This window comes from Rhodnius prolixus, unplaced genomic scaffold, assembly GCF_049639745.1.
Source record: "Rhodnius prolixus isolate KJV_2025 unplaced genomic scaffold, Rpr scaffold_1, whole genome shotgun sequence".
NCBI classification, from domain to species: Eukaryota; Metazoa; Arthropoda; class Insecta; order Hemiptera; family Reduviidae; genus Rhodnius; species Rhodnius prolixus.
In genome coordinates, this window is record NW_027411581.1 from 19634223 (window position 1) to 19649240 (window position 15018).

Genomic DNA, 15018 nt, shown 5'->3' on the forward strand with positions numbered 1-15018 from the left:
CAATTTCATAAATTAGTTCGCAACACATTAGTTTATGGAGCGGGAAAACCAAAAATCTGGATATCCCACACCACTGTATTACTTTTTTTAAGGAATAAAATATCAATTTTTTAATAAAAACTTTAGCTTAAAAAACGAACCTGAAATTAAAAGTTATGTCAAGAGTATATATTTTAAAACCAAATAAAAGTAATATAAATAAAATTAACAAAATGGCATGTTCAAAAAATGAAATAAATGATTAATCAGGATCAAAATAAATAAAATGTAATAATTTAAAAAAAATCATAGTTGAAGGTATCACAAAGGTAATTTATAATATAATTAATAATAAAACCTTTATTTACAATAAATACTTGTACCACCAAATCGTAAACATTTTTTTCATAAATCAGTATCTTTGGTACAATTTAATGTATAAAAATGTTTAAAAAGATAGTAAAACATTAAACAATACAACTTCTTTTTTTAAAATATTGCTATCTTTAAACAGATTGTTTGTGTAACTTAGTATTTCTTTGTTATAAGTACTTAAAGTACAACAACACATAACACAAATAATAAAATTAATAAGGTCGTAAAGAATTAATGTTTAGTTATTAAAACATTTTATAAGAAACCTTGCTTTCTACAACACAGAGTAAATTTCACATAATGCACTCATCCTCTAAAAGTAATGATAATTTAGGCAGCAAGAATTTATTCATTATAATTATCATCTTTAGTATTAATTTTAGAATAATAAGTAGCCAACAGAATTCATGTAATAAATTATATTACTACAAAACAAACAATTAAGCTGTTTAAATATCAGTACATTATACTAATTTACTGTAATTATAATCAGAAAAAATAGAATAAAAACGTTTTGTACCTACAAAAATGAATCATTTTCATATATTTTTTTTTTTTATTACAGCATCTGATGCAGCTAAGTATCTAATAGATTCTTTTACTACGCACTAAAGCTAATTCTTTTTCTTTTTTTTTTAATAAATAATAAATATTTTCTTTATCATTTCTCAAGAAGCATCATGTAAAAAGTATCTATAAATGTATTCACGCCCAAAACAAACAATTTAATTAATAATTTTTAAGACTAATTTAAAAATTAATTTTTTTTTTCTTACTTTTAAATTTGCTATAACTCTTAAAATCTCTTTTCCAATAAGAATACAATAATAAAACTGCCCTAAATAAGCAAATGGTAGCAGTATGGTTGCATTTTTCTTATAATTATTATTACTTACCTTATCACTTAATTTTACCTTACTTCAATGTCCGAAAAAATAAAAAATGAACTTAATTGTTAATATTTATACAGAAGTCACTAACAAAAAGGAAATGTAAACAAAAAAGAAATTGGGAACAGAATACAGAGAGCTAGTTAGGTAAAGATATTATATTTTAAGTGATTTATTAAATCCTAACGAAATTGCTGAATTCAGTTCTATGGTTACCTTAAACTTTTGAAATATATTTAGGTTAAAAAAAAAAAAAATCAGACTCAGCAAAAAACGTATAAACTAGAAAAACAGTAACAGTATAATTTAAAATACTGCAACAAAAATTTAACACAAATTGATTTGGCACTTATTAAAAACAAATAGAAAATGGTAGGTAACGTTAACCCATAATACGCCATCAAAGAATAATTAAACTATTTTTCAAGTATGAGTATGTAGATCATTCAAATAAATATAATAATAAATACAAAAATAAAAAAAACAAATAAATAAACACTCACAAAAAGCCTAGACTAGAAAAGTAAATAATTTTTCAGTACTGAGTTGTGTCCCCCATTATAATTATTTAATCTTTAGTCTTTTTTTTAAGTTTAAATTTGATTTGATGTAGTTAATCCTCATAAACGAAAGTTCCTCTGTCTAGATAAAAAATTAAGATATTTCAGTTATTCAATTAGGAAGCAAGGACTGATGAATATTTTAAATCAATTACAGTTTATATACTCGCAATTTTAGAAATTTATGATCAAAGCCAAAACAACTTTATAAGAAAACATTTTTTTTTATTTATGTTTTAATAGAAAATGAAAGAGAAAGAGAAAGCGATAAAATCTTCTTACTTCTCACTACAAGGAGAGTATCCACTACAAGTGATACTAGTATAAAATTTTCTAATTCAGTTTTACGGAAGCAATAGGTTTGTTTTTGAAGTCCCCTGTCAGAAAAATAAGTGGTTTAGAGGTGATAAGGTATTCGTCTACTGTTCAGGCAGGCTTGCCTCCAATTTAGGTTGCCCTGGACTTGGGACAGAACGCTTATTTTATAATTTATTTTCGATACAAATATCAATTTTAGTTATTCCGGAACTCGGATTAGGGACTTCCTAGTTAACAGTCTAATAATCAGACGTACACCCGCCTTTAACATACATATATAAAATTGGGTGAATTATTAAAAAATACAAAATGATGTATCAAAGAATTTGAAGCTCTAACTTGATTTCCCATTACCATTAACCACTAAGGGTTTCCGATATCTAACATGATTTTTTAAAATCAATTTTTGAAATGATTACTTTTATTTATAACATTTTGCCCAGCAGTTACATTACCCGTTGCATGCACAGAACTACCTCTAAATTATCAAGGATCTGAATATCCCGTATATGTTCATGATTACAGTGCTTGCTATAATTTCAAGTTTACAGGAAATCTGATAACTAAAATAATTAATGTTGTATAATTAAAATTGTACTTGATTTTTAAAATCCGCGTTGGAAACTCACATCATCACATAACTGAATTTAACAGGGGGAAAAATTCTGTGTGCAAAATAAAACCAAACTAATTACAAATCCCAGATTTAAAGTCCACCATAATAACATGTAAAGAGAAAATATCCTACATAGACTGTTAATCCAACAATAACATTCACACAACTTAATTATTATGCTTTGTTTTATTTTTATATAATTCTTTTTCATCTACACATATAAGACTATACTTATGTAATACTTAAATACAGTAATATAAATATAAAAAATAGTTCACCGAGATTCATTAGTATAAAAGACTACAAGACACCATGTATATTATAAATTAATAACAACGAATATTTAACAAATAACATGCAACTGCAGTACAAAAAATTATGACATTGTACATCCATAATTAATTTAATAAATAACAAATACCAATTAAAATAATTATAATGTTGGTGTTGCGTAACTTTAATTGAAACGATTTTACTTAAATTTGTTTTGTTTTGTTATTATAATTCATAAAGTAGAACTTTCAATTAATTGAGTTTCAAGTAATTAAGCCCATAGATTATTAAAATCCAGAAGTTCTAAATTGCACTTTGTTTTTTAATGTAGTTTTACATTTTAGTATTTATTGATCACAGTCAGAAGATTGGTAGAAAATAAATAGAATTAAACAATTACTAAGATTGTCCGCTGTGATATTAATGTTTAACGAAAAACAAATAAATTAAGAGTTCTGTTTAATATTTTAATACAATAAATAAATAAAAAAACATTAAGAACTTAAAATAATTTTTGGACCAGTAGAAACCAATTCAGAATACTATGGATGGAGTATTTGTAGATTCCGAGGCGAAATATCATCGTTGCCTGTGCCTCCGAAGTGGTGCATTATGAGTTTGTACGTGATGTTTCCTCAAATATTCCTTATTCTTAAACATTCTGTAGCAAACATTACAAGGAACCCTTTCGCCTGGCATGTGTACATTACTGATATGTTGACGAAGATTGCCAGAATTAGAAAACACCTTACCACACAGCTGGCACCTCTGTGGCTGCATACATCTCCATTCACCTCTCCTTGTATCTGGAAACACCCCCCAACAAAATTCCTTTCATAATCCCCAACCCCACTCAATATTTAAATATATATATCTACTATTGAGATTACCCCGAAACAAAAAGCAAAATAAAAAAATATTAATTTTAATGTTTCTTCAAAAATAGAATTTCATCTTCTTTTATTATGGTTGAATTGTTTTGTATTGGGTAGTCTCATAGCAAAAACTGTGCAGATAAAAGAATAAAAAAAAAAAAAAACATTATACACTACTATCAATATAAGGGGAAAAATTAAAGGACATCCTTAAAAGAGAAAGTGGAATGCACACATATTAATGTCGTGGATGAAAAAAAAAACAACAAAAAAAACTTAAATTTCGCCAAATATCTATCTAGTCTAAGTTTATTTTAAAATATTTTTGCACCGCCTTAAAATAAGAGAACGTTTCTTGCAAGGTTTTATCTGGGCCAAATTACTTACATTGAGAAATTTCGCCCTCCTTTCGTTATGTGATTCTTGAAATATTACCTCATTAATGTAACAATTTCCAACATTGTTGTTACAATATACTAACCGCAGAAATCAATTTTCAGAGTTTACATTAACAAAGAAAAGTAAAATTATAACGAAAAAGAAAATCATTATGATAACGATAATATTAAAATAAAGCGGATGTTATGTTCACTTGCACTGATAGCCATATAACCATAGGAGATTAGGATTTTAAATTTAACAAAATGTAATAAAAAAAGCTTGGTTAAAATTTTACAGCTTTTCAAAATAAATTCGTTAGATAAAAATCTTCTGCTTAATGTACCTTGAGGTTTCAACAGATTGAAAGATCTCACTTGTTATTTATTAGAAGAATTCAAGAAAATATGCACTTACAAGTCCAAAATAATAGTTATATTGTTTTCAATAGTGGCAATCCAATAGGTGATGGATTTTATGACCTGTCACTTGATATTTATGTATCAATCGCTTTATATATTGTAAAAAAAAAGGTCTTTAGAGCCAAGCTAAAATTAAGGAAAGATATATTTTCTACATATATTAAAACATTCAGTTATAAGAGATGTACACATAAGGCACTGGGAGTGGACATAATTGTACATAATAAATGTACATACATAATGTATAGGAGATTATAGTTTACGTTCTTCTTAATGAACGAGAGTAGGAATGGATTTAAACTTAAGGCAAAAAAAAAAAAATTTATGAATTTAAAATACCAAAATTAAGTCCAATGCCGAAAATTTTAAATTAAAAATTAATAAAAGGCAATCACTATACTTTCCAAACTCTAGGCTAATAATAATGAATCAAGTTAAAAGTCTTATTGAGATTATTTTCATTGATCTTCAAATTTATTAAAAACACTCAAAGCATGTTTAAAAATTATAGGAAATGATTAAATGATTAAATATCAATAAAAAAAAAAGATCAAATAAAGCAATGTTGTAAGTCCATACAATTTTCCTCAATTAATTCTTGAAAGGCACTAAGTACCAAATTTATTGTGATAAACACAATTTATGACAGGGCCCGGTGGTATTCATTTATTTACATACGTATATAAGACTGAAGTTTAAAGCAAATCAAAATTCAAATCAATAAAGAGAAAATACTTTAATTGTCGATTTAATATAATTTAAGTGACGAAGAAAATGAACAAAAGTGCTATATACATGCATTTTTTTTTTTTTTTTTTAATGGAAAGGATACATTTACATATAAAACATCAATTTCATTCTATGAAATAAATTAAAATGGTTTAGGGACCAGGTGATAATAAAGAATAAGAATTCAAATTATTTCATTCCCAAAAAGAAGAAAATAGTAACGTGTAAACAAAAAAAAGGTGAAAAAATATCCAAGAATTATTTCTATTAATTTTTATAAGTATACAAAAATGTGATTCAGGTTTTCTGAAAACTGAACAAGTTACTTCGCTCCATTAACATTGTAGAGGGTTTGATTACGAAATCAAATTCACTATTTCCCTTAACAATTTATTAGGTTAGATATATTGAGTGTACTAAAGTTTAGGTCTAACAACATTTGATGGTAAATTAGAGTTTAACAATGAGTACGGGTACGCAACTAGTAGGCATTGTAAAGGGGATATAAATCTCAAGATGAGATTTAGTGGAAAGAGGTCTTTGGAGTACAATCAAAACTGAGAGAACGTTGAGATACCCAAAACCATTTCTACTTCGAAATTGAAGAGACAAGTAAGAAATGGGTTATTGTGTAAACTGTATGGTTAGCGTTAATAAGTTGGAGAGAATACTCCCAAATAGTTCAGTCTGCTGTTCTTTTGATGGTTCCAGAAGGATGGAAAGAGCTGCTTTAGATGTATGGAGACTTTGGTTCTAGCGGTCTGTCCAAGGTTTTCCAGGCTAAGATATTGTAGCACTGATTGTAAGAGAAAACTAATGTATTGCTTAGAGGATGCAGACTTGAAGGCAACGAAGAGGAGCCCAAGATGGCTTATTTTGCATCCTCCCCACCGTGGTAGTCTATATTTTCAGAGAAAACGCAATTTCGAAAATACAGCATGATGGCAATATTTTTTCTTATTACAGTAGCGTAAGAGAAACAAATTTGTGTAATAAATATTGAATCTCTAAAACGGATGAAAAATTCATTTCACAATTTAATGTAACACAATTATTAAAATGTGAAATCTCAGGATTCCGGTACAAAAATGTTCCTTGGAACAGTTAGTTTAATATTACCGCTGCTACTGGCAGATTTATACTATTTTAGCAGTACTTCTTTATTAATTCAAATCGATTTAGAGCATCATTCTTCTAGGTTGTCATAAACACCCATTCCGTGAAATTTATAAAATATCTTATTTAATTTCAAAGACTGGCAACCAAAAAACGGAAATAATAAATTTCTCACATTTAAAAATGATCAATTTTTGTTAACTTACTTAATCTTATCCTCTTAAACCATTATTGGAGTTAGGTTACTTCACAAGTGCTTTCCAACCTTAGTTTGAAACGCCAATTCCAATCTAAACTTTTGTAGAAGTACTTTCTCCCTACACCTTTCGGGTAGTTCTTGAGCTTCCTCTTTCTCTGGCCCTGTTTTTCACGTCAAAATTTATTGTACGACCTTCGTCCATCTTCATCATGTGCCTAAACCAGTCAGCTCCTCTAAAAGTTACGACTTCAAGGGAAGAAATGATTTCTTATATCTGACTCTGTGTCATTTCTTCGTAACCACATTTCCGCAGATTGCAATTGGTTGAAGTATTTTGATGTTGGAGCTCACGATTCGCTCCCTTACGTTGAAATTGGGAAGTAAAGTTTTGAAAGCAATAATTTCATGGTTTTTGCTTTTTATTTATAAAGTCTCACTTTAGGTCACTAAAATTTTTTCCAGCCGAAGATATCCTATCAGAAATTTATATTGAAATTCAATCCCATTCATAAATATTTACCCCTACACATTTACAATTGATTACTTGTTCCAAAACCTCAGGATTCACATGTACACTTAGTCCTCCGCTGCAGCGCTCAATTTTAACAGAGTTTAATTTAGAAACGTTAATAGTTATGCCAATTTGCTTTAAATGGAACATTGTATACAAGATTCACAAAATTAACTGCTACTTGCAAAGGACAACGATATGAACGCAAAAACCTGACAGGCGTCATTCTTCTGTACATTTTCAATCGGCAACTTCGAAACATCATCTACGGCAGCTATAAGCAATAACGGACTGAGGGTGCAGCCTTCTTACTTTATTTCTTTCAAGTTACAAATACTTTGGACTTATTATTTTCAAGTTCATTGTTATTTTTTTTACACAGGCTTTACTCAGCTTCCCTCCAACCTTCATTCACTCCTTTTTTGACTGGAAGGCTCATTGTGCCTATCCTTTTCATTCGGCCAAATGTCTTTTCTGGTTCACGAAGCACACACTTATTTTTCTCTATAACCTTCAACAAATATAAGACCTTTTTCATAACTATCGTCCATTTAAAGACGAACTGAAGCAAATAAAGGCGTACGAAGTAGAATGATTGTTTTAGTTTTGAATGAACTAGTATAGTGTCATTCAACAACATTGTCTGGTGCGCAGGACCTTAGATGTTGAGCATCTTTAAAAAGAATACAAATAAAAGATCTGACATAAAGTGCCTTTTATAAATTAAGTACTGGGACTGATGAACATTAAATGTTTTTCTCCATCCCTTTTCCAAAATCTCTGAGCATAGTTCAACATTTTTCATTACAAACACATTTGAAAAGAGAAATACTTTTTATGTAAATAATTTTTTTCCCATAAAAAAAAGAAGATTTTTCACAATTATTTACAAATGAATAGTTTGTCTATTTATCTACTGTCAATTTAAATATATTGTATTTATTTCTTGGTACAGATCCTCTGATTTAATTAACTTTGGTCCAAAAGAATTTATTTTAAATTTATGATTGTGCCTCAATTTCCAAAAACATTTTTTTTTTTTCGAGGGGGAAAAATGCCAAAGGCACCTTCCGACGATCTGTCGGGTGTGTGGGGCTCAACCCACTAAAAAAAACCCTCCCCTTCAGGCGTAAATATCACTAATATTTCCAAAAACATAATTCATTTTAATTTTAAGGTAGATAATCCTTCAATCTCACTTTTTTTATATTAGATTTATCTCTCCTTATTAGTCCTACCTGATCAATGTGATATTATTAAACACTTAGACTAAAAGATCCGGTTTTCACGATCCATAACAATTAACCAATGTTATACAAAATGTACCTAGTCTTGGCTCTACACTCATAAGGGAGTAGGTTTGGCGAAGTGATCATGGGCGCAGAATAATAAGTGGGAGAATACCAGTTCAACAGCCAGAGAGTTTATTTGTTAATAATTGATAGTTGGCCATTAAGCTCACTGAAAAAAAAGTCAATAATTTACCACATCGCTCTTGTGGAATGCGCAGAGATTCTGCTTCTAGAATTCAATTAAATGATGGCGAGGAAACTTTTAAATAAAATTATTTAAACATCAATGAAATTCCAGCATCGTAGGTTTGTTTTAAACTATCTCTTCATCTTTAGTATCTTTAAACTATCATAAGATATAAACAGCCGCTGAAAAACCATATTTTTAAGATATTAATATTAACTTGCAGATAATCTTTCACATAGGATTTTTTATTCGTTGAAATCATCATCACCGACTAAAAGATGAATTCTACAAATTGGGAACGCACCATTTTATGAGATTTTGTAGATTCCAATCATTTAACTAACTGTGAGCAAGCTGAAGCAGTGCAGGCAAATAATTGATTAAATCAAAGCTCTTGGAGGAAAAAGTGCCTCTTATGTGCGCTCAGCAATGATGAAGTATATTTTTTTCGCTAATTTTACTAATGCCTCCATCCCAAAATATCGTCTGATTTAGTAAATAAATATTGTTACAAATATTCAAAGTTGATTACTAACGATCAATTTTTAGAAAGTAGAAATTATAGATAAGATCAAAAACTTGAATTATTTTGTATTAAATACGTTCACAATGACTATTATCCACTCATTAGTATGTATGCATTCTCATAGTTGTAACACTATAAAGAAAAATTTTATATTTACACGTTAAATATTTGTTGTTTTCATTTAATTATTGTGCAAACTTACATTTTTTCATTTTTTATTTTTACAGAAATTCTGTAAGTATTGGTAATTTAAACTTCAAGTCGATATTTTAAAAATATTAGTTGGGTGATTCTACAAATATAACAATTACAAGCAAAAAAATAGTCCTTCAAATCACAAAGTTTAATATTTTTTTATAAATAAAAAAAAAAGAGGAAAAAAGCCAGAAAAAATGTAATATGGACAAAATCAAGCAATAAAAGATGGGTCAGTGTGTAAGTATATAGACTGACTCACCAAAGGAAAAATAGTTCTTTTTTTTTATAAACATGCCATTTTGTTTATATATATGTATATCTTAATGTTATTTAATTTTTGTTTTTAATTTAATAGCATTATTAGCTATTTGGATAAAGAAACGAATATTAAAAGAAAAAAAAACATCAATTTTATAAAAAAATAAATAAATAATATCAACTAAATAAATAATCGTGGTTAATTTGAGAACAAACAAAGCAGGTACTGATATTTAATGCAGTATTCATGCTGTTACATTTTGAAAATTAAATAAATAAGTAAATAACTACCTGAAGGTGAAAGAAGTTCTGGAAGTCCTTGATTAGAGACTGGTAATTGATACTGACCTAAAAATGTGAGAATTAATGAAATAATAATAATAATAATAGAAACAATAATAATTATTATGATTATTATAATACAGCAATGAAGAAAAAGGGAGTCAAATTATCAATTTCTCTACATTACTTCTTTCAATTGATATCTCAAACACCCTGGAATTTTTTAAATCTTGTGATATAATTGATGATGGACAAGTTAATGCAATGGAACATTAGAAGAATGCCACACGGACTAAAAAATAACCTTTAATATTAGAATTAAATACCAGATTATGAATTCGTTGTAAACATGCAACCCCTATTAGTTAAGCAATACAACTCTTATTTATAATTCACACTATCTTTCTTTAGAGCACGCATAGGAGAATCGGGATACCAATCCTGCTCAGACCAACTCGCTCCTGGAGGAAGAGGCTCCCAGTTGTATTAACAAAAAATCTCTACGGAATATAGTATAAAGGCGGCTGCAAAACCAGAAGTTATAACCTGGCCATCACATTAGCTTCACTCTCGCATGATCACACGGTTAATAAAATTAATTAGCTTTATTCTTACTTTTAAAATATTAAATAATAAAAATAAAGTCTTAAAATACAATATTTGTTTTTTAAACACTTATTATTAAACATAAAATAGCTTATTGCACAGTTCTCTTTCTGAACTGAGGAAACCAACCTTAGTACGTCTGGGAAAGAGGTAAAGAGCTCTCACGATTCCTGGAGAGCATGGGTAGTTTCAAGTGCAAAAGGGATTTGCCTCATGGTAAGGTTTCTTCAGAATATTTAGAGACATAAACATCCCTCTTTCTTGATTTTGTTGCTATGGTATTTTCCTGATGTATCGTCTGTTTCGTTGGTATAATTTTCCGTCGTACGATCTTCATCCTAGACGATTTTTCCTAAACTCCAAGGACAGTTTCTCTCTTTGAGCTTCAACTGCATCTTGATCAGATTTTTTACGAATAGTTTGGGTAAGGGTTTAGCTGTTTTGTCGCAGTGCCATTGTTCCACAACACTTTTCCAAGCTAAAAGCAAGTTTGGCGCTCCTCTACAAATCTGCGGAAGTACATGCTTCTTTAGGGTTGGGGTACTATTATACGTCCCCGTTTAACAACACAATACCATCTTCTACAAGCCGTTCTTCTCGATACCCTCATACTTCTTGGCATCTTAGATTGTCAAATAGACCATCCACAAACTACCTTTTCAATAACTACTGGAGATGGGAATCTTCTGCAGTTGTATTTATTCTTTAGTCATATTCAGATATTAAAGAGCACTAATATTTTCAACATCCCTTTTTCCATCATATTCTGTACCAAAGACGAATTCAGCATTTGTCTTGCTTTTTCCCTTCAACGTTTTGTAAGGGCGCTCGAGAAACTAGATCGGCAACGAGTAATTTTTTCCCAGGCTAGTAAATCACGTTAATATCGAATTTTTGGAGTCTGAAAATCAATTTAAGGCTACGTATGTGTGAAACAACATTGTGGAAAGAAAACCCACTTATTTTCGAGTTTGATCGGCTAAGTATTTTCTTTAGATGCGTTACAACATTGAGTTGGGCAGGTTTTCCTTCGCAAAATTGTGTTTAACTAAATATTGAAATAACAGTAAAAAAAAAAAAATTAACCCATTAGTTTTTTAATAACTGAAAATCTAAAATTATTCTGCTTTCTTATGAAAAGAGAAAGTAAACGCTAAGGCGTGAACGAAATAATTTTCAATTAATAATCCAAAATAGAACAAAAAGCATTACTTCACAACTGGCGTGAGGGGAAATTCTGCACACTGGAGGTGTCACCTGAATAGTTACTTTCTTCATTTTATCTATTTGAGTAAAATGTTGAAAGATATTAGCTGATTAAGTAAGTAGTAAGATTAAGTAGTAAGAATAAAACAACTGGCACATGACAGATAGATCATATCAAAAAGACAGTGCCTCTCGTGTAACTCTATGCAAAATTGCAATAATTTTGAAAATCTGCTATTTTTCAACGCGAAATCTTTTTATATTTCTTAACTATTCGTTTTCATACTTTGAAACACTTAAAAGTGGAATTTTCGTTCAATTAGAACAATGAGGCCTAACAAATACTTCTTAGAAATAATTCTAGAGAAATTAATAACACATGCTTAAAAAAAAAAATTGTACAGTAATGACTATTTTTTCGGACTGACTATACATCCAACTACCGATCAGATGTCGTGAACAGAAGCGGATAGCAATATACTTTCCTGTAATCATCACATTAATAAACTGCCTAAATACATAAACCAAATCCGGGAACCGAACCCAACATGTCAATCAGCTTAGCGGTTCTCGCTTTTAACTGCTCAAGTACCGTATCATCTAAAAAAACATGTAATTTATGAATTGAAACTTACTTTGGATAGTTGAATCCATAACCCCCTGGGACGAAACAGCCGCTCTTTGCCTAGCCGCCAAGGATTGCTGCATGAAATTTGAAACTGGCTCATTTTTAATTCCAGCACTCCCCAATCTTTCTCTGTCAGCTGCAGCTACCTCTTCCCTCATATCTATTGAGGCGTAAGTGGTTGCATTTACATCTCCGCTGCCTTCTGACTCTGACTCTTCACCGATAGAGCCATCGTCATCTTGCTGTAACAATTTGATGAAAACATTTTCAGTTAAAACTGTACACCAACTGTAAATCATTTTTTTGATAAGATGTAAATTCCAAAATAGAAACAAGTAAATTTTAGCTATGTACATATTCTATTTTCGACTAATATCGCAAAAATGCATTGGTAAACTTATTTATATCAAATATTGCAGAATAAGCTTCGACAAATATCAGCCAAACCAAAGATAGTTGTATGTGCAACATGTTATCTTTAGATTAATCTTAACAAGAGAACGGTAAGATAAAAATAACTGTATAGTTACATTTTTGGTATCTTCTATTATATCTTCAGAGAATTCATTTTTCACAATCCCTTCTTCTTCGCCTTCCATCTGAGTGCTGTTGGTATCTTCACCATCTTCCTGTTTAACAATCCTTACCGGTGCACTCTTTCTCCTCTTAACTGGACTTTGAGGAGTAGCAGCTTGCCTTGCTTGTTCATCATTGAAACTGGAAGCAGCGCCTGTCAAACCTTTGATTTGGAGTAATTCTGCAGTTTGAAGGAATGATGATAGCTTTTTTTCAGAAACATAAACGATTCCTTGATAGACAAAACTTAGCAAGGCTTCAACATCCTCTGGAAACACATCTTTTAGGATTACGACAGGATGTTCACAAGGATTCTCCTATAAATTCATATATTTATATTTAATAGAATGAAATTAGATTTAAAAACTTTTATAGACATAATAGAACTTACCTTAAACACATTCCTAAAATATGGACTACAAGCGGATAAAATAACTTTATGTGCTCTAAACTTATGCCCTTCACAACACAATGTTACGTCCACAAGGTATTCTTCAGTCCTTAACATATCTAATTCCGAAACCATGTTGCTCTGATAATTGTTCCATCGTAAACAAAAATGATCTGCTGCCATTTTTATTATTACCTAAATAAATTTTGTCAGTGGAACGAACTCAAATGTACTTTGTTTACACAAAACACGAAAAATTGTATCAATCAAAGAAAGCTAAAAAGGAATTTAATTCACGTCATTTTTATGTTCAACAATTTTTATCAAGCTATCATCTTTTATGAATGGGTTTCTTTTTTAAACTACAATCATCTTCGAAATAAAGATCGGTTTATACCGCAAAGTATACAAATAAAGCTATATTCAAAAGGTTATGTTTTGGGGTGATTTGTATTAAAAAAAAAAAAAAAAAGGAATCTACTTTCAACGTATTAAAAATTGATGTATTCTGAATCTCACTCAAAGAAGATATTCTCACTAGACTACACTAATACTAGGACGAAAAATGCCCAAGCTACTGTTCTAACCTTTTATCTTAATATGTTACCCCTCAGAAATTTTTTAGCCACTAAAATTATAAACTTCTTTTTTACCACGAACGTCATAAGCTTTTCAGAAACACCATTTAAGAAACTGTACTAAAAACTAAAAATAAATAATGATAAAAAATCTCCCTACTTTATCGTTAAAGAAAAGCTTCGCGAGCCTATTAGGGGAGAAGAAAATGTCTACTGTTTAACAGTTTGCAATGTTCCCCTTACCCCGTACAAGTCAATTAATACCACCCAGCCCACCACCCCAATCAAAACATTTAGGGGGTTAGTGAAAAAATTCACTGTAAAAATGATTTTCCTTCTTTGTGGATGATTTTAATCATATCAGAATCTACAAAAAGATTTATTGGAAAAGTGATTGCTTGTTTGTTTCACGTCTCAGTATCATCAGATCTCACATAAAGTTACGCAGAAAGTTATTCAATACCTTAAGTCTCTCGAAGTAAAGCAATTCAAAAAACTAATTGAAGTCTGTTTTGTTTAATGCAATTGTATTTTCTGTAGTTATTTTTTTCATAAGGTCTTAAGTGCTAATTTTTTTTTACTGAGGGTAAATGCAAATAAAATCTATAGTGCATCTTCTGACAAACGAAAATAATTTTTTTTTTTCTATTCAAACCGGTTTAAACGACCAATATTAGATTAGTCATAACATCGAAATTTTGCCATCTATTCTTCCTTATGCTATTTAAAAAATCGTTCTATATTTAAGAGATTCGCTGTGCTTCTTAGATCAGCAGTTTCATTTATTTGCCAGTAACTTCGTCTTGTAAAATGATATATGTTTGACTATTAGTAATTGTTAAACCAGCCTGCAATTGAAATAATCATCTGATAAACGTTGATGGTGAAACCCTTACTCAAATTAAGCAGGCCCATGTAGATACAAAATCTAGGATTTTAGCATTGTAAACTGGTTTCAATGTTGACATACGATGTTGTTATAAAATCAGATAAAGCGAATTATTTAGAATCATTACAGAGGAAAAAAGATTGATTGTAAATGATCCTTT

The 15018-nt window shown here is 29.7% G+C and overlaps 1 protein-coding gene across 6 annotated transcripts in view; it reads right to left on the bottom strand.

The window, feature by feature from the left end:
- Nucleotides 1-14213, bottom strand: part of LOC141457084 (uncharacterized) — a 34257-nt gene extending 20044 nt beyond the window's left edge. The window contains exons 1-6 of one of the 6 annotated variants that reach the window (XM_074133606.1): nucleotides 13392-14213; nucleotides 12955-13317; nucleotides 12432-12666; nucleotides 11803-11873; nucleotides 9994-10050; nucleotides 322-3817 (exon numbers count right to left, since the gene is read on the bottom strand). In XM_074133606.1, coding sequence (XP_073989707.1) covers nucleotides 3647-3817; nucleotides 9994-10050; nucleotides 11803-11873; nucleotides 12432-12666; nucleotides 12955-13317; nucleotides 13392-13574 — 1080 coding nt within the window. In that variant the 5' untranslated portion in view covers nucleotides 13575-14213 and the 3' untranslated portion in view covers nucleotides 322-3646. Of the gene's footprint in view, nucleotides 1-321; nucleotides 3818-3866; nucleotides 4018-9993; nucleotides 10051-11802; nucleotides 11874-12431; nucleotides 12667-12954; nucleotides 13318-13391 lie in introns of those variants that run through there. The other 5 variants (XM_074133629.1, XM_074133603.1, XM_074133604.1 and 2 more) reach the window with 5 other exon arrangements.
- Between the last annotated feature and the right edge of the window lie 805 nt (nucleotides 14214-15018).